Source organism: Oncorhynchus mykiss, chromosome 5, assembly GCF_013265735.2.
Source record: "Oncorhynchus mykiss isolate Arlee chromosome 5, USDA_OmykA_1.1, whole genome shotgun sequence".
Taxonomy (NCBI): domain Eukaryota; kingdom Metazoa; phylum Chordata; class Actinopteri; order Salmoniformes; family Salmonidae; genus Oncorhynchus; species Oncorhynchus mykiss.
In genome coordinates this window covers 93,718,216-93,739,526 of record NC_048569.1, presented here as the reverse complement: position 1 = coordinate 93,739,526, position 21,311 = coordinate 93,718,216, and the positions used below count along the sequence as shown (strand labels likewise).

The window sequence follows — 21,311 nt, the reverse complement described above, 5'->3', positions numbered from 1 at the left end:
CTCCACATTCACAAAGTGAAACAAAATCCACTCCAAATCATCCATTCTGTTTGCAACAAAGACGTAAAGTAATACTGCAAGACAACACTGAAAAGACATTTACTTGTTGGCCTAAATTACAAACTAGATTGGGTCAAATCCAATACAACAGAGTAAAACCCTCTGCATGTTCAAGTATTGTGATGGCAGCATCATGTTATGGGTATGCTTGTCACCAGCAGGGACTGGGGTGTTTGTCAGGATCAGAAAAAATATGAAAGGAACAAAGCCCAGGTAAAACGTTAAGAGAAAAACTCACCTCAGTCTTCTGAAAACTATCCCAGGCTTAGAATTAAACTAAATATATTGCCAAGGACATACCAGCATGGCTTTCCAGTAGGTTTTGAGTGTTCCAGTCTCAGTCCTGACTTAAAATTGCTTGAAAATCAGAGACCAGTTTCAATATTGCTGTCCATCAGTGATTCCTAACCAAATGAACTGAGCTGGAGCAAATTGGACAAAAACTATGGATATACACAGTGTAAAAAAAACATTAAGAACACCTGCTCTTTTCAGCGCTGACAGAGATGGCCGCCTCGCTTCGCGCTCCTAGGAAACTATGCAGTTTTTTGGTTTTTTACGTGTTATTTCTTACATTAGTACCCCAGGTCATCTTAGGTTTCATCACATACAGTCGAGAAGAACTACTGTACATAAGAGCAGCGTCAACTCACTATCAGTACGACCAAGAATATGACTTTCGCGAAGCGGATCCTGTGTTCTGCCTTTCACCCAGGACAACGGAATGGATCCCAGCCGGCGACCCAAAAAAACGACTTCGTAAAAGGGGGAAACGGAGCGGTCTTCTGGTCAGACTCCGGAGACGGGCACATTGTGCACCACTCCCTAGCATTCTTCTCGCCAATGTCCAGTCTCTTGACAACAAGGTTGATGAAATCCGAGCAAGGGTAGCATTCCAGAGGGACATCAGAGACTAACGTTCTTTGCTTCACAGAAACATGGCTCATTGGAGAGACGCTATCGGAGTCGGTGCAGCCAGCTGGTTTCTCCACGCATCGCGCCGACAGAAACAAATATATTTCTGGTAAGAAGAGGGGCGGGGGCGTATGCTTCATGGTTAACGTGACGTGGTGTGGCCACAACAACATACAGGAACTCAAGTCCTTCTGTTCACCTGATTTAGAATTCCTCACAATCAAATGTCGACCGCATTATCTACCAAGAGAATTATCTTCGATTATAATCACAGCCGTATATATTCCCCCCCAAGCAGACATATCGATGGCTCTGAACAAACTTTATTTGACTCTTTGCAAACTGGAATCCATATATCCGGAGGCTGCATTCATTGTAGCTGGGGATTTTAACAAGGCTAATCTGAAAACAAGACTCCCTAAATTTTATCAGCATATCGATTGCGCGACCAGTGCTGGAAAAACCTTGGATCATTGCTATTCTAACTTCCGCGACGCATATAAGGCCCTGCTCCGCTCTCCTTTCGGAAAAGCTGACCACGACTCCATTTTGTTGATCCCTGCCTACAGACAGAAACTAAAACAAGAAGCTCCCACGCTGAGGTCTGTTCAACGCTGGTCCGACCAATCTGATTCCACACTCCAAGACTGCTTCCATCACGTGGACTGGGATATGTTTCGTATTGCGTCAGACAACAACATTGACGAATACGCTGATTCGGTGAGCGAGTTCATTAGAACGTGCGTTGAAGATGTCGTTCCCATAGCAACGATTAAAACATTCCCAAACCAGAAACCGTGGATTGATTGCAGCATTCGCGTGAAACTGAAAGCGCAAACCACTGCTTTTAATCAGGGCAAGGTGACCGGAAACATGACCGAATACAGTGTAACTATTCCCTCCGCAAGGCAATCAAACAAGCCAAGTGTCAGTATAGAGACAAAGTAGAAGCTCAATTCAACGGCTCAGACACAAGAGGTATGTGGCAGGGTCTACAGTCAATCACGGATTACAAAAAGAAAACCAGTCCCGTCACGGACCAGGATGTCTTGCTCCCAGGCAGACTAAATAACTTTTTTGCCCGCTTTGAGGACAATACAGTGCCACTGACACGGCCCGTAACCAAAACATGCGGACTCTCCTTCACTGCAGCCGACGTGAGGAAAACATTTAAACGTGTCAACCCTCGCAAGGCTGTAGGCCCAGACGGCATCCCCAGCCGCGCCCTCAGAGCATGCGCAGACCAGCTGGCTGGTGTGTTTACGGACATATTCAATCAATCCCTATCCCAGTCTGTTGTTCCCACATGCTTCAAGAGGGCCACCATTGTTCCTGTTCCCAAGAAAGCTAAGGTAACTGAGCTAAACAACTACCGTCATCATGAAGTGCTTTGAGAGACTAGTCAAGGACCATATCACCTCCACCCTACCTGACACCCTACACCCACTCCAATTTGCTTACCGCCCAAATAGGTCCACAGACGATGCAATCTCAACCACACTGCACACTGCCCTAACCCATCTGGACAAGAGGAATACCTATGTGAGAATGCTGTTCAACTACAGCTTGGCATTTAACACCATAGTGCCCTCCAAGCTCGTCATCAAGCTCGAGACCCTGGGTCTCGACCCCGCCCTGTGCAACTGGGTACTGGACTTCCTGACGGGCCGCCCCCAGGTGGTGAGGGTAGGCAACAACATCTCCACCCCGCTGATCCTCAACACTGGGGCCCCACAAGGGTGCGTTCTGAGCCCTCTCCTGTACTCCCTGTTCACCCACGACTGCATGGCCACGCACGCCTCCAACTCAATCATCAAGTTTGCGGACGACACAACAGTGGTAGGCTTGATTACCAACAACGACGAGGGAGGAGGTGAGGGCCCTCGGAGTGTGGTGTCAAGGAAAATAACCTCACACTCAACGTCAACAAAACTAAGGAGATGATTGTGGACTTCAGGAAACAGCAGAGGGAGCACCCCCCTATCCACATCGATGGAACAATAGTGGAGAGGGTAGTAAGTTTTAAGTTCCTCGGCGTACACATCACGGACAAACTGAATTGGTCCACCTACACAGACAGCATGGTGAAGAAGGCGCAGCAGCGCCTCTTCAACCTCAGGAGACTGAAGAAATTCGGCTTGTCACCAAAAGCACTCAAACTTCTACAGATGCACAATCGAGAGCATCCTGTCGGGCTGTATCACCGCCTGGTACGGCAACTGCTCCGCCCACAACCGTAAGGCTCTCCAGAGGGTAGTGAGGTCTGCACAACGCATCACCGGGGGCAAACTACCTGCCCTCCAGGACACCTACACCACCCGATGTCACAGGAAGGCCATAAAGATCATCAAGGACAACAACCACCCGAGCCACTGCCTGTTCACCCCGCTATCATCCAGAAGGCGAGGTCAGTACAGGTGCATCAAAGCAGGGACCGAGAGACTGAAAAACAGCTTCTATCTCAAGGCCATCAGACTGTTAAACAGCCACCACTAACATTGAGTGGCTGCTGCCAACATACTGACTAAACTCCAGCCACTTTAATAATGGGAATTGATGGGAAATGTAAAATATATCACTAGCCACTTTAAACAATGCTACCTAATATAATGTTTACATACCCTACATTATTCATCTCATATGTATATACTGTACTCTATATCATCTACTGTATCTTGCCTATGCCGCTCTGTACCATCACTCATTCATATATCTTTATGTACATATTCTTTATCCCCTTACACTTGTGTCTATAAGGTAGTAGTTTTGGAATTGTTAGCTAGATTACTTGTTGGTTATTACTGCATTGTCGGAACTAGAAGCACAAGCATTTCGCTACACTCGCATTAACATCTGCTAACCATATGTATGTGACAAATAAAATTTGATTTGATTTGACAGACTGACCAGGTGAATCATTAGGAACACCTGCTCTTTTCATGACAGACTGACCAGGTGAATCATTAGGAACACCTGCTCTTTTCATGACAGACTGACCAGGTGAATCATTAGGAACACCTGCTCTTTTCATGACAGACTGACCAGGTGAAGGCTTTGATTCCTTATTGATGTCACTAGTTAAATCCACTTCAATCAGTGTATCAATACTAGAAAGATGTTCTTAATGTTTTGTGCATCACTGGTTTGGACATGAGGCCATAGCCAATATGCATATCACATACACTTTGTCATGTAGGATATTATTTATGTAGGCTACATTAAACATGTTATTAAATAGGATTCCAATGTTGGCCTCGCTGATCGTAGAAATTCCTTGAGATTGTGAAGTGTCATTTTCTTTTTTTACATATGCATTTGGAAAACTGAAATCTATATTTTTTTGTGCCCAACATTTTTTTTAAACTTGGCCTGGAAAGAGGACAAGTGTTAATGTCAAGACCTGCAATAAGACAGAATCAGGGAATTAGATGGTACCATTGTTTGGGGGAGAAACATTCAACTTTTCTCACCTTCAGTATCAAGATCCTCCAAGTTCTTGCTCCCCTGACCACTTGATGTATTTGGGGGTAAAGAGGAATCCTGGTTCTGGTTGCTCTGCTCTGCAGGAGTATCTATATCTGCGGTTCTCTGCTCTACCTGAGCATCTTTCTCTGTAGAGCCTCTCTCACTGCTCTCCACTTGGGCAGTGGTGTTGTTCTCCTCTGGATCACGACCTGGCTGTTCCATTACTGCAGCAGAAGGCCCCGTCTCCTTTTTTACTAGAGCTACGGGAAACACAGAGGATGAACACAATAAGCAGTGCCTGGTGAAAGTATACACACCTCTTGCACCTCTCTGATTCAGAGGGGTTGGGTTAAATGTGGAAGATACACTTCAGTTGAATACATTCAGATGACATTTACTTTTTGGCCTAAATTACAAACTAGATTGGGTCAAATACAATACAACAGAGTAAAACCCTCTGCATGTTCAAGTATTGTGATGGCAGCATCATGTTATGGGTATGCTTGTCACCAGCAGGGACTGGGGAGTTTGTCAGGATCAGAAGAAATATGAAAGGAACAAAGCCCAGGTAAAACGTTGAGAAAAACCCACCTCAGTCTTCTGAAAACTAAAACTATCCCAGGTTTAGAATTAAACTAAATACACTGCTCAAAAAAATAAAGGGAACACTAAAAAAACACATCCAAGATCTGAATGAATGAAATATTCTTATTAAATCATTTTCTCTTTACATAGTTGAATGTGCTGACAACAAAATCACACAAAAATGATCAATGGAAATCAAATTTATCAACCCATGGAGGTCTGGATTTGGAGAACCACACTACAGGCTGATCCAACTTTGATGTCATGTCCTTAAAACAAGTCATAATGAGGCTCAGTAGTGTGTGTGGCCTCCACGTGCCTGTATGACCTCCCTACAACGCCTGGGCATGCTCCTGATGAGGTGGCGGATGGTCTCCTGAGGGATCTCCTCCCAGACGTGGACTAAAGCATCCGCCAACTCCTGGACAGTGTGTGGTGCAACGTGGCGTTGGTGGATGGAGCGAGACATGATGTCCCAGATGTGCTCAATTGGATTCAGGTCTGGGGAACGGGCGGCCCAGTCCATAGCAGCAATGCCTTCCTCTTGCAGGAACTGCTGACACACTCCATCCACATGAGGTCTAGCATTGTCTTGCATTAGGAGGAACCCAGGGCCAACCGCACCAGCATATGGTCTCACAAGGGGTCTGAGGATCTCATCTCGGTACCTAATGGCAGTCAGGCTACCTCTGGCGAGCACATGGAGGGCTGTGCGGCCCCCCAAAGAAATGCCACCCCACACCATAACTGACCCTCCGCCAAACCGGTCATGCTGGAGGATGTTGCAGGCAGCAGAACGTTCTCCACGGCGTCTCCAGACTGTCACGTCTGTCACATGTGCTCAGTGTGAACCTGCTTTCATCTGTGAAGAGCACAGGGCGCCAGTGGCGAATTTGCCAATCTTGGTGTTCTCTGGCAAATGAAAAACGTCCTACACGGTGTTGGGCTGTAAGCACCACCCCCACCTGTGGACGTCGGGCCCTCATACCACCCTCATGGAGTCTGCTCAAATGGTCAGAAACAGTTTGAGCAGACACATGCACATTTGTGGCCTGCTGGAGGTCATTTTGCAGTGCTCTGGCAGTGCTCCTCCTGCTACTCCTTGCACAAAGGCGGAGGTAGCGGTCCTGCTGCTGGGTTGTTGCCCTCCTACGGCCTCCTCCACGTCTCCTGATGTACTGGCCTGTCTCCTGGTAGCGCCTCCATGCTCTGGACACTACGCTGACAGACACAGCAAACCTTCTTGCCACAGCTCGCATTGATGTGCCATCCTGGATGAGCTGCACTACCTGAGCCACTTGTGTGGGTTGTAGACTCCGTCTCATGCTACCACTAGAGTGAAAGCACCGCCAGCATTCAAAAGTGACCAAAACATCAGCCAGGAAGCATAGGAACTGAGAAGTGGTCTGTGGTCCCCACCTGCAGAACCACTCCTTTATTGGGGGTGTCTTGCTAATTGCCTATAATTTCCACCTGTTGTCTATTCCATTTGCACAACAGCATGTGAAATTTATTGTCAATCAGTGTTGCTTCCTAAGTGGACAGTTTGATTTCACAGAAGTGTGATTGACTTGGAGTTACATTGTGTTGTTTAAGTGTTCCCTTTATTTTTTTGAGCAGTGTATATTGCCAAGGACACACCAGAATGGCTTTCCAGTAGGTTGTGAGTGTTCCGGTCTCAGTCCTGACTTAAAATTGCTTAAAAATCAGAGTTTCAATATTGCTGTCCTAACCAAGGACAGCAACATTGATTCCTAACCAAGGACAGCAATAATGATTCCTAACCAAGGACAGCAATAATGATTCCTAACCAAGGACAGCAATAATGATTCCTAACCAAGGACAGCAATAATAATTCCTAACCAAGGACAGCAACAATGATTCCTAACCAAGGACAGCAACAATGATTCCTAACCAAGGACAGCAACAATGATTCCTAACCAAGGACAGCAACAATGATTCCTAACCAAGGACAGCAACAATGACTCCTAACCAAGGACAGCAACAATGATTCCTAACCAAGGACAGCAACAATGATTCCTAACCAAGGACAGCAATAATGATTCCTAACCAAGGACAGCAATAATGATTCCTAACCAAGGACAGCAACAATGACTCCTAACCAAGGACAGCAACAATGACTCCTAACCAAGGACAGCAACAATGATTCCTAACCAAGGACAGCAACAATGATTCCTAACCAAGGACAGCAATAATGATTCCTAACCAAGGACAGCAACAATGACTCCTAACCAAGGACAGCAACAATGATTCCTAACCAAGGACAGCAATAATGATTCCTAACCAAGGACAGCAACAATGATTCCTAACCAAATGAACTGAGCTGGAGCAAATTTGACAAAAACTATAGATATACACAGTAAAAAAAACATTAAGAACACCTGCTCTTTTCATGACAGACTGACCAGGTGAATCATTAGGAACACCTGCTCTTTTCATGACAGACTGACCAGGTGAAGCATTAGGAACACCTGCTCTTTTCATGACAGACTGACCAGGTGAATCATTAGGAACACCTGCTCTGTCCATGACAGACTGACCAGGTGAATCATTAGGAACACCTGCTCTTTTCATGACAGACTGACCAGGTGAATCATTAGGAACACCTGCTCTTTTCATGACAGACTGACCAGGTGAATCATTAGGAACACCTGCTCTTTTCATGACAGACTGACCAGGTGAATCATTAGGAACACCTGCTCTTTTCATGAAGGACTGACCAGGTGAATCATTAGGAACACCTGCTCTTTTCATGACAGACTGACCAGGTGAATCATTAGGAACACCTGCTATTTTCATGACAGACTGACCAGGTGAATCATTAGGAACACCTGCTCTTTTCATGACAGACTGACCAGGTGAATCATTAGGAACACCTGCTCTTTTCATGACAGACTGACCAGGTGAATCATTAGGAACACCTGCTCTTTTCATGACAGACTGACCAGGTGAATCATTAAGAACACCTGCTCTTTTCATGACAGACTGACCAGGTGAATCATTAAGAACACCTGCTCTTTTCATGACAGACTGACCAGGTGAATCATTAAGAACACCTGCTCTTTTCATGACAGACTGACCAGGTGAATCATTAGGAACACCTGTTCTTTTCATGACAGACTGGCCAGGTGAATCATTAGGAACACCTGCTCTTTTCATGACAGACTGACCAGGTGAATCATTAGGAACACCTGCTCTTTTCATGACAGACTGACCAGGTGAATCATTAGGAACACCTGCTCTTTTCATGACAGACTGACCAGGTGAATCATTAGGAACACCTGCTCTTTTCATGACAGACTGACCAGGTGAATCATTAGGAACACCTGCTCTTTTCATGACAGACTGACCAGGCGAATCATTAGGAACACCTGCTCTTTTCATGACAGACTGACCAGGTGAATCATTAGGAACACCTGCTCTTTTCATGACAGACTGACCAGGTGAATCATTAGGAACACCTGCTCTTTTCATGACAGACTGACCAGGTGAATCATTAAGAACACCTGCTCTTTTCATGACAGACTGACCAGGTGAATCATTAGGAACACCTGCTCTTTTCATGACAGACTGACCAGGTGAATCATTAGGAACACCTGCTCTTTTCATGACAGACTGACCAGGTGAATCATTAGGAACACCTGCTCTTTTCATGACAGACTGACCAGGTGAATCATTAGGAACACCTGCTCTTTTCATGACAGACTGACCAGGTGAATCATTAGGAACACCTGCTCTTTTCATGACAGACTGACCAGGTGAAGCATTAGGAACACCTGCTCTTTTCATGACAGACTGACCAGGTGAAGCATTAGGAACACCTGCTCTTTTCATGACAGACTGACCAGGTGAATCATTAGGAACACCTGCTCTGTCCATGACAGACTGACCAGGTGAATCATTAGGAACACCTGCTCTTTTCATGACAGACTGACCAGGTGAATCATTAGGAACACCTGCTCTTTTCATGACAGACTGACCAGGTGAATCATTAGGAACACCTGCTCTTTTCATGACAGACTGACCAGGTGAATCATTAGGAACACCTGCTCTTTTCATGACAGACTGACCAGGTGAATCATTAGGAACACCTGCTCTTTTCATGAAGGACTGACCAGGTGAATCATTAGGAACACCTGCTCTTTTCATGACAGACTGACCAGGTGAATCATTAGGAACACCTGCTATTTTCATGACAGACTGACCAGGTGAATCATTAGGAACACCTGCTCTTTTCATGACAGACTGACCAGGTGAATCATTAGGAACACCTGCTCTTTTCATGACAGACTGACCAGGTGAATCATTAGGAACACCTGCTCTTTTCATGACAGACTGACCAGGTGAATCATTAAGAACACCTGCTCTTTTCATGACAGACTGACCAGGTGAATCATTAAGAACACCTGCTCTTTTCATGACAGACTGACCAGGTGAATCATTAAGAACACCTGCTCTTTTCATGACAGACTGACCAGGTGAATCATTAGGAACACCTGCTCTTTTCATGACAGACTGGCCAGGTGAATCATTAGGAACACCTGCTCTTTTCATGACAGACTGACCAGGTGAATCATTAGGAACACCTGCTCTTTTCATGACAGACTGACCAGGTGAATCATTAGGAACACCTGCTCTTTTCATGACAGACTGACCAGGTGAATCATTAGGAACACCTGCTCTTTTCATGACAGACTGACCAGGTGAATCATTAGGAACACCTGCTCTTTTCATGACAGACTGACCAGGTGAATCATTAGGAACACCTGCTCTTTTCATGACAGACTGACCAGGTGAATCATTAGGAACACCTGCTCTTTTCATGACAGACTGACCAGGTGAATCATTAGGAACACCTGCTCTTTTCATGACAGACTGACCAGGTGAATCATTAAGAACACCTGCTCTTTTCATGACAGACTGACCAGGTGAATCATTAGGAACACCTGCTCTTTTCATGACAGACTGACCAGGTGAATCATTAGGAACACCTGCTCTTTTCATGACAGACTGACCAGGTGAATCATTAGGAACACCTGCTCTTTTCATGACAGACTGACCAGGTGAATCATTAAGAACACCTGCTCTTTTCATGACAGACTGACCAGGTGAATCATTAAGAACACCTGCTCTTTTCATGACAGACTGACCAGGTGAATCATTAGGAACACCTGCTCTTTTCATGACAGACTGACCAGGTGAATCATTAGGAACACCTGCTCTTTTCATGACAGACTGACCAGGTGAATCATTAAGAACACCTGCTCTTTTCATGACAGACTGACCAGGTGAATCATTAAGAACACCTGCTCTTTTCATGACAGACTGACCAGGTGAATCATTAGGAACACCTGCTCTTTTCATGACAGACTGACCAGGTGAATCATTAGGAACACCTGCTCTTTTCATGACAGACTGACCAGGTGAATCATTAGGAACACCTGCTCTTTTTATGACAGACTGACCAGGTGAATCATTAAGAACACCTGCTCTTTTCATGACAGACTGACCAGGTGAATCATTAAGAACACCTGCTCTTTTCATGACAGACTGACCAGGTGAATCATTAGGAACACCTGCTCTTTTCATGACAGACTGACCAGGTGAAGGCTTTGATCCCTTATTGATGTCACTAGTTAAATCCACTTCAATCAGTGTATCAATACTAGGAAGATGTTCTTAATGTTTTGTGCATCACTGGTTTTGGACATGAGGCCATAGCCAATATGCATATCACATACACTTTGTCATGTAGGATATTATTTTAAAAGTATTTAAATAGGATTCCAATGTTGGCCTCGCTGATCGTAGAAATTCCTTGAGATTGTGAAGTGTCATTTTCTTTTTTTACATAACCATTTGGAAAACTGAAATCTATATTTTTTGGGTCCAACATTTTTAAAAACTTGGCCTGGAAAGAGGACAAGTGTTAATGTCAAGACTTGCAATAAGACAGAATCAGGGAATTAGATGGTACCATTGTTTGGGGGAGAAACATTCCACTTTTCTCACCTTCGGTATCAAGATCCTCCAAGTTCTGGCTCCCCTGACCACTTGATGTATTTGGGGGTAAAGAGGAATCCTGGTTCTGGTTGCTCTGCTCTGCAGGAGTATCTATATCTGCGGTTCTCTGCTCTGCCTGAGCATCTTCCTCTTCAGAGCCTCTCTCACTGCTCTCCACTTGGGCAGTGGTGTTGTTATCCTCTGGATCACGGCCTGGCTGTTCCATCACTGCAGCAGAAGGCCCCGTCTCCTTTTTTACTAGAGCTACAGGAAACACAGAGGACGGACACAATAAGCAGTGCCTGGTGAAAGTATACACACCTCTAGCACCTCTCTGATTCAGAGGGGTTGGGTTAAATGTGGAAGATACACTTCAGTTGTACAACTGACTAGGTACCCCCCTTTCCCATTTTACTGCCATCAATTTAAATAACAAAAATAGATTAAATTAGATGTTTTTCCTACCGATCTACACAACCTACTCCACATTTTCAAAGGTAAAGAAATGACAGATTTTATATGGAGCTGTCTTGATTGTGTCTGTCTTTATACCCCAGAGTTTATACTTGGCGGAGGCATCGTTGGCAGCCATTACAAAAGTAAATAATTTTGAATAAGATTCTACAAACCTCGCACAACTCTTAGGGCAACATACAGTGTACAAAACATGACATATAAAAAGGGATTTGATGTGCCCCTGGTGACTCGTTGGGCAGGCCGCACCACCCTCTGGAGAGCCCTGCGGTTGTGAACGGTGCAGTTGTCGTACCAGGCAGTGATACAGCCCGACACATTGGTGCGGCCTGCCCAACGAGTCACCAGGGGCACACTGCCTGCCCTCCAGAACAACTACAGCGCCCGGTGTCACAGGAAGGCCAAGAAGATCAAGGACCCCTGCTACCCGAGCCACAGCACATTCATCCCACCACCATACAGAAGGCAAGGTAAGTACAGGTGCATCAATGCTGGGACAGAGAGACTGAAAAACAGCTTCTATCTCAAGGCCATCAGACTGTTAAATAGTCCGCCCAGTACCTTGCCGTGAACTTTAGTCCCTGTCATTAGCCGGCTATCAACCGGTTACTCAATCCTGAACCTTAAACGCTGCCGTCTTATTTACAGACATGGAACACTGGTCAACTTTAATAATGTTGACATATTGTTTTAGCCACTTCATATGTATATACTGTATTCTAGCTCATTCTACTTAATGTTTGCTGTCCATATACTATTCTATGTGTTTTTCCAGATTTGCTACATATTCAATCCACATACTGTCTATAAATCATCCCCCACACACACACACACCGACATTGCTCGTTCTTAATTACATTCTTTGACTTTTTAGATTTATGCGTTTGTTGTGAATTGTTAGATATTAGTTGACTTTTGGAGCTAGAAACACAAGCATTTTGCTACACCCACAATAACATCTGCTAACCGTGTGTATGCGACCAATAACATCTGCTAACCGTGTGTATGCGACCAATAACATCTGCTAAATGTGTATGGACCAATAACATCTGCTAAATGTGTGTGCGACCAATAACATCTGCTAAATGTGTATGTGACCAAAAACATCTGCTGACCATGTGTATGCGACCAATAACATCTGCTAAATGTGTGTGCGACCAATAACATCTGCTAAATGTGTATGCGACCAATAACATCTGCTAAATGTGTATGCGACCAATAACATCTGCTAAATGTGTATGTGACCAATAACATCTGCTAAATGTGTGTGCGACCAATAACATCTGCTAAATGTGTGTGCGACCAATAACATCTGCTAAATGTGTGTGCGACCAATAACATCTGCTAAATGTGTGTGCGACCAATAACATCTGCTAAATGTGTATGTGACCAATAACATCTGCTGACCATGTGTATGCGACCAATACCATCTGCTGACCATGTGTATGCGACCAATAACATCTGCTAAATGTGTGTGCGACCAATAACATCTGCTAACCGTGTGTATGGACCAATAACATCTGCTAAATGTGTGTGCGGACCAATAACATCTGCTAAATGTGTGTGCGACCAATAACATCTGCTAAATGTGTATGCGACCAATAACATCTGCTAAATGTGTATGCGACCAATAACATCTGCTAAATGTGTATGCGACCAATAACATCTGCTAAATGTGTATGCGACCAATAACATCTGCTAAATGTGTATGTGACCAATAACATCTGCTAAATGTGTATGCGACCAATAACATCTGCTAACCGTGTGTATGGACCAATAACATCTGCTAAATGTGTGTGCGACCAATAACATCTGCTAAATGTGTGTGCGACCAATAACATCTGCTAAATGTGTGTGCGACCAATAACATCTGCTAAATGTGTGTGCGACCAATAACATCTGCTAAATGTGTGTGCGACCAATAACATCTGCTAAATGTGTATGCGACCAATAACATCTGCTAAATGTGTGTGCGACCAATAACATCTGCTAAATGTGTGTGCGACCAATAACATCTGCTAACCATGTGTGTGCGACCAATAACATCTGCTAAATGTGTGTGCGACCAATAACATCTGCTAAATGTGTGTGCGACCAATAACATCTGCTAAATGTGTGTGCGACCAATAACATCTGCTAAATGTGTGTGCGACCAATAACATCTGCTAAATGTGTGTGCGACCAATAACATCTGCTAAATGTGTATGCGACCAATAACATCTGCTAAATGTGTGTGCGACCAATAACATCTGCTAAATGTGTGTGCGACCAATAACATCTGCTAAATGTGTGTGCGACCAATAACATCTGCTAAATGTGTATGCGACCAATAACATCTGCTAAATGTGTGTGCGACCAATAACATCTGCTAAATGTGTATGCGACCAATAACATCTGCTAAATGTGTATGCGACCAATAACATCTACTAAATGTGTATGTGACCAATAACATCTGCTAAATGTGTATGCGACCAATAACATCTGCTAACCGTGTGTATGGACCAATAACATCTGCTAAATGTGTGTGCGACCAATAACATCTGCTAAATGTGTGTGCGACCAATAACATCTGCTAAATGTGTGTGCGACCAATAACATTTGCTAAATGTGTGTGCGACCAATAACATCTGCTAAATGTGTGTGCGACCAATAACATCTGCTAAATGTGTATGCGACCAATAACATCTGCTAAATGTGTGTGCGACCAATAACATCTGCTAAATGTGTGTGCGACCAATAACATCTGCTAAATGTGTGTGCGACCAATAACATCTGCTAAATGTGTATGGACCAATAACATCTGCTAAATGTGTGTGCGACCAATAACATCTGCTAAATGTGTATGCGACCAATAACATCTGCTAAATGTGTATGCGACCAATAACATCTGCTAAATGTGTATGCGACCAATAACATCTGCTAAATGTGTATGCGACCAATAACATCTGCTAAATGTGTATGCGACCAATAACATCTGCTAAATGTGTATGCGACCAATAACATCTGCTAAATGTGTATGCGACCAATAACATCTGCTAAATGTGTATGCGACCAATAACATCTGCTAAATGTGTATGCGACCAATAACATCTGCTAAATGTGTATGCAACCAATAACATCTGCTAAATGTGTATGTGACCAATACAATTTGATTTTGGAAATCATGATCGATAAGAAACGGATCAATTTAGAACTGAACAAAAATATAAAAAAACGCAACATGCAACAATTTCTACGATTTTACAATTCATATGAGGAAATCAGTCAATTTGAAATAAATTGGTTGTGGAAATCATTAGGCCCTAATCTGTGGATTTCAAATGACGGGGAATACAGATTTGCAACAGATGGTCACAGAAACCTTACAAAAAAAAAAGGTAGGGGTACCACTTGCCAGGTGGTAGCAGAGAGAACAGTCTATGACTTGGCTGGCTGGAGTCTGACCATTTGTAAGGCCTTCCTGTGACACCGCCTGGTATAGAGGTCCTGGATGGCAGGAAGTGCCTTGCGGTTGGATGCAGAGCAGTTGCTATACCAAACGGTGATGCAGCCAGTCAAGATGCTCTCAATGGTGCAGCTGTAGAACTTTGAGGATCTGAGTGCCCACGCCAAATCTTTTCAGCCTCCTCAGGCTTGTTGTTAAGTTAGGTAATTGGCACCAGGCGTGTCCATACAGCCTTTCCCTAGATAAAGTTCACCCCATTCATAGTGCCTATGATGAAGGCATCTTCTTCCCGAGTTCTGTTAACAGCCCCAACGCTCGGTCTGAATGTTAACACACATTGCTTGAGGTACAGTTTTGGAAACATATATGTGTGTGTGAGAAAGAAAGAGAGAAAGAGAGAAAGAGAGAAAGAGCGAGAGAGAGAGAGAGACACACACCTCTTTCATATCAGCAAGAAATAATTTTTCCTAAAACCAAGGTTAAATTACGACACCATATCTCCATGTTACAGCGTGTATACAGAAGACAGGCAGAAGACAGAGGCAACCACCTGTGCTAATTAGCTCTCTAGAATGCTCCTGTGCTAATTAGCTCTCTAGAATGCTCCTGTGCTAATTAGCTCTCTAGAATGCTCCTGTGCTAATTAGCTCTCTAGAATGCTCCTGTGCTAATTAGTTATCTAGAATGCTCCTGTGCTAATTAGTTATCTAGAATGCTCCTGTGCTAATTAGTTATCTAGAATGCTCCTGTGCTAATTAGTTATCTAGAATGCTCCTGTGCTAATTAGTTATCTAGAATGCTCCTGTGCTAATTAGTTATCTAGAATGCTCCTGTGTGTAATGAAAAGATGCCAGAAATATGTAATAAAAACTGTCAGCTGCAACTGTGTTAAAGATTAGACTTGATTTGTTTAATTCGTTTAAGCCTGTTAAAACAGTGTACAGTAAGTGTATATTTAGCATTTGTGAAATTATTTTGATGTGATATGAAAGTAAAGGGCTTCATGTTTCTAGAACCGTATCACAATTGAGAATCGATTTACGTTTAGATGGAGTTATTCTATTTTGCCAGAGCTAATCTACCTCTGAAAATAACACAATGTCCTTGGACCAAGGAGTAACGCAGTAGGCACGCCTATACTCTGGTTTAAAGATTTAATGTCACTTTTTGGACGACCCAATAAAATACACATAGTGTGTTATAGATCTGTCAGTCATTGAACGCAAGTTTAGGAAGCGGTATATCTGTTCTATGCTTCCCCGTTCTTAGAGATTCTTCGGGATTTTGACAATAAAGCCCTTTATCTACTTCCTCATAAGATGAACCATGGATTCCGTTTGCTGTTTGAAGGTAGTTGTTAACTAGCTTCCTTCATACTGGATGCAGACACAAAAGTGGTAACCATAAATTCATCTGACATTAGGGAAGTAGATAAAGGCCTTAATGGCCAAAGTCCCGAAGTGTCCCTTTAATTTTTGTTTTGCTCTTCTACTTTAGGTTTTGTACACCAGCTTCAAAAAGCTGAAAATACAATGTTTTTGGATACATATTTCACAGCGGTTTAGATGGTGCGATGATTCTGTACACTTAGTGCTTGTTCTGTCACATTAACTTAAATTAGGCAAACTGTTAGAATTTTAGCAAACAGAAAATGGCGGAACGATTTCTGTTTACCTGAAGTGATATTAAGTTAGTGTTGCTAACTATTAGTATAAACACTGTTGTGGTTATTTAACATAATTGTTTGCATTTCTATAGTGTTATGAGTATACTTACCCACTGTATCGCCTTCCTCAGATAAATATCCGCTTTAAATTTGCCTCTTGGTACAGAGGAGCAATAGGAAATGTCGCAGAATGACCGCTTATAGCCGGAACATAGATTCGTTAGCTATTTTTTTTCCAACGAAATGTATGGAACGTGTCACTTATTTCCGGTGTTCTGTCGAAACGGCCCCTCCTAGAAAACGCTTCTGAGAACTATGTAGCTAGCTAGTCTAAATATTTCATTTGCGCTATACGGTATAATTTATAGTGGAACCATGGATCCTAACATTTTACTAAACAACCCTACTCAACCAGCGAGGAGGTCGGGTCGACAAAAACAATTGACGAATGTTTTGTCAAACAGGCAGCTATACCTAATTCCATCTACACTGAGCAAAAATATAAACGCAACATGCAACAATTTCAAAGATTTTATAGAGTTACAGTTCAAATGAGTAAATCAGACACTTGAAATAAATTCATTAGGGCCTATTCTATAGATTTCAAATGCCTGGGAATATACAGATATGCATCTGTTGGTCACAGATTGATAGTAAAAAAACATAAGTAGGGATGTATATCAGAAAACCAGTCAGTATCTGGTGTGACCAACATTTGCCTCATGCAGCGCCACATCCGGTTGTTGATTGTTGCCTGTGGAATGTTGTCCCACTCCTCTTCAATTGATGTGCAAAGTTGCTGGATATTGGCGGGAACTGTAGCACACTGTTGTACACGATGATCCAGAGCATCCCAAACATGTTTAATGTGTGACTGCAAGTATGCAAGGCATGGAAGAACTGGGACATTTTAAGCTTCCAGGAATTGTGTACAGATCCTTGCGACATGGCATTGTGCATTATCATGCTGAAACATGAGGATGTCGGTGGATGAATTGCACGACAATGGGCCTCAGGATCGTGTCACGGTATCTCTGTGCCATCAATAAAATGCAATTGTGTTTGTTGTCCGTAGGTTATGCTTAGCCATACCATAACCCCACCATTCCCCATGGAGCAGTCTGTTCACAATGTTGACATCAGCAAATCCACTCACCCACACGACACCATTCACACTGTCTGCCATATTCCCAGTACAATTGAAACTGGGATTCATCAGTGAAAAGCACACTTGTCCAGCAGGCCAGGAAGGTGAGCATTTGCCCACTGAAGTCGGTTAAGATGCTGATCGGCAGTCAGGTCAAGACCCTGGTGAGGACGATGAGCACGCAAATGAGCTTCCCTGAGACGGTTTTGTACAGAAATGAATTGGTTGTGGAAACCCAGAGTTTCATCATCTGTCCGTGTGTCCACCCCCCCACCAAAAAATATATATATATTTATTATTATTATACATATACAGTAATAGTCAAAAGTTTGGACACACCTACTCATTCAAGGGTTTTTCTTTATTTTTTACTATTTTCTACGTTGCAGACTAATAGCGAAGACATCAAAACTATGAAATCACACATATGTAATCATGTAGTAACCAAAAAAGTGTAAAACAAATCAAAATATGTTATTTGAGATTCTTCAAAGCAGATGATGCCTTGAAAGCTTTGCACACTCTTGGCATTCTCTCAACCAGCTTCATGAGTAATGCTTTTCCAACAGTCTTGAAGGAGTTCCCACATATGCTGAGCATTTGGCTGCTTTTCCTTCACTCTGCGGTCCAACTCATCCCAAACCATCTTAGTTGGGTTGAGGTCGGATGATTGTGGAGGCCAGGTCATCTGACGCAGCACTCCATCCATCCTTGGTCAAATAGCCCTTACACAGCCTGGAGGTGTGTTATGAGTCATTGTCCTGTTAAAAAAACAAATGATAGTCCCACTAAGCGCAAACCAGATGGGATGGCATATTGCTGCAGAATTCTGTGGTAGCCATGCTGGTTAAGGGTGCCTTGAATTCTAAATAAATCACAGACAGTGTCAGCAGCAAAGCACCATCACACCTCCTCCTCTATGCTTCACGGTGGGAACCACACATGCAGAGATCATCCGTTCACCTACTCTGTGTCTCAAAAACACGGTGGTTGGAACCAAAAATCTCACATTTGGACTCATCAGACCAAAGGACAGATTTCCTACCGGTCTAATGTCCGTTGCTCGTATTTCTTGGCCCAAGCAAGTCTCTTCTTTTATTGGTGTCCTATAGTAGTGGTTTCTTTGCAGAAATTCAACCATGAAGGAAAGATTCACACAGTCTCCTCTGAACAGTTGATGTTGAGATGCGTCTGTTACTTGAACTCTGTGAAGCATTTATTTGGGCTGCAATCTGAGGTGCAGTTAACTCTAATGCATTTATCCTCTGCGGCAGAGGTAACTCTGGGTCTTCTTTTCTTTTGGCGGTCCTCATCAGAGCCAGTTTCATCATAGCACTTGATGGTTTTTGCAACTGCACTTGAAATAACTTTCAAAGTTCTTGAAATGTTCCGGATTGACTGACCTTCATGTCTTAAAGTAATGATGGACTGTTGTTTCTCTTTGCTTATTTGAGCTGTTCTTGCCATAATATGGACTTTGTCTTTTACCAAATAGGGGTATCTTCTGTATACCACCCCTACCTTGTCACAACACAACTGATTGGCTGAAACGCATTAAGAAGGAAAGAAATTCCACAAATTGACTTTTAACAAGGCACACCTGTTAATTGAAATGCATCCTCATGAAGCTGGTTGAGAGAATGCCAAGAGTGTGCAAAGCTTTCATCAAGGCAAAGGGTGGCTACATGGAAGAATCTCAAATATAAAATATATTTTGATTTGTTTAACACTTTTTTTGGTTACTATATGATTCCATATGTGTTATTTCATAGTTTTGTTGTCTTCACTATTATTCTACAATGTAGAAAATAGTAAAAAATAAAGAAAAAACCTTGAATGAGTAGGTGGGTCCAAACTTTTGACTTGTACTGTATATATTTTTTGAGCTCAATCCAGCTTTAAACTTACTTGTGAAAGTTGTAATAGTAGAATGCATTGGGTATTGCGTCATCAGTTCTTCTTTCATGTTAGTCATTGCATACCTTAGAGAGCCATTTATAACTTGCCTGAAATATCCAGATCAACTAGCCCATTTCAGCTTATGTTTATTTAGGTTTTTCAGCCCATAGATATTGTTGTAATTGTTTTCTCTCTCACTGAAATAGCACATGAATACACATTACGCATGTATGGAACTGCAAGAAAATTTGCTTTAAAACTGCAACATTTTCTTTGCAGCCCATGACAAAATGTGTCAAATTGCAGGAAATAAGCTTTAAACCTGCAAAATTCTCTCCACCAACCAACAATAGGGGTGTGAACAGTTTGGGTCATGAACAGTGCTTGTGCCCATAGATGTAGCCGTGGCGCGGGGGGGATGTTCTCCATTGCTGGAATGAGGGCCCGAATTAAAGTTTGCGATCCCCTGAGCTAACTGTTTCCGCTAACTTGTCTAGATACGCACCCACAAGTCAAAAATTGATATATCGTAAAAACTCATGAAATCAAAAAATATGCTATCTCTTCATTAGCAGTCATTAAAAGTATTCACATGGTCCTCATTAATTAGCTTAACCCGGCGCTAACGTTACTCATTAATTAGCTTAACCCAGCGCTAACGTTACTCATTAATTAGCTTAACCCGGTGCTAACGTTACTCATTAATTAGCTTAACCCAGCGCTAACGTTACTCATTAATTAGCTTGACCCGGCGCTAACGTTACTCATTAATTAGCTTAACCCGGCGCTAACGTTACTCATTAATTAGCTTAACCCACCGCTAACGTTACTCATTAATTAGCTTAACCCGGCGCTAACGTTACTCATTAATTAGCTTAACCCGGCGCTAACGTTACTCATTAATTAGCTTAACCCACCGCTAACGTTACTCATTAATTAGCTTAACCCACCGCTAACGTTACTCATTAATTAGCTTAACCCGGCGCTAACGTTACTCATTAATTAGCTTAACCCGCCGCTAACGTTACTCATTAATTAGCTTAACCCGGCGCTAACGTTACTCATTAATTAGCTTAACCCGGCGCTAACGTTACTCATTAATTAGCTTAACCCGGCGCTAACGTTACTCATTAATTAGCTTGTTGAAGCTACATACCTAGCTAAGAATTTAGAGTTTCAATTTAATTTATGAGTTAGCTAGTAGCTAGCTAAGTTAATGGTTAACCAGTCAAAAATGTGGAAGTTGGCGGTCAGATATAGAGATATAAATATATATATAGTTGTGAGAAGGATATATAAATATATATATAGAAAGAGAGAGATATACAGTATATAGAGATATATATGTATCCATCTTGGATGTAATGTTTCGCTTGCGTTATTGTCACTCACTAAACTCCTTTTCTCACCTTCGCCAACAGTTACTGTAAAGTTGACACCCACCCGCTGAAGAGGAGGAGGGAAGAGAACAAGATCCCATCCTCACCTGTCGATGGCCAAAGCAGAGTTGCAAAGAAAAAGCCACATCTCAGACTGGCCTATAAAAATAACAGATTAAGATGGGCAAAAGAACACAGACACTGGACAGAGGAACTCTGCCTAGAAGGCCAGCATCCCGGAGTCACCTCTTC

At 42.9% G+C, this 21,311-nt stretch overlaps 1 protein-coding gene across 8 annotated transcripts in view; it reads right to left on the bottom strand.

Moving 5' to 3' along the window:
• The window catches only part of LOC110524846 (midasin), a 58,282-nt gene extending 41,415 nt beyond the window's left edge, over positions 1-16,867 (bottom strand). For 6 of the 8 annotated variants that reach the window (XM_036978872.1, XM_036978873.1, XM_036978877.1 and 3 more), the window contains exons 1-3: positions 16,745-16,867; positions 11,059-11,313; positions 4,446-4,700 (exon numbers count right to left, since the gene is read on the bottom strand). In XM_036978872.1, the coding sequence (XP_036834767.1) occupies positions 4,446-4,700; positions 11,059-11,275 (472 nt within the window). In that variant the 5' untranslated portion in view covers positions 11,276-11,313; positions 16,745-16,867. The remainder of the gene's footprint in view (positions 1-4,445; positions 4,701-11,058; positions 11,314-16,744) is intronic. The other 2 variants (XM_036978876.1, XM_036978879.1) reach the window with 1 other exon arrangement.
• Between the last annotated feature and the right edge of the window lie 4,444 nt (positions 16,868-21,311).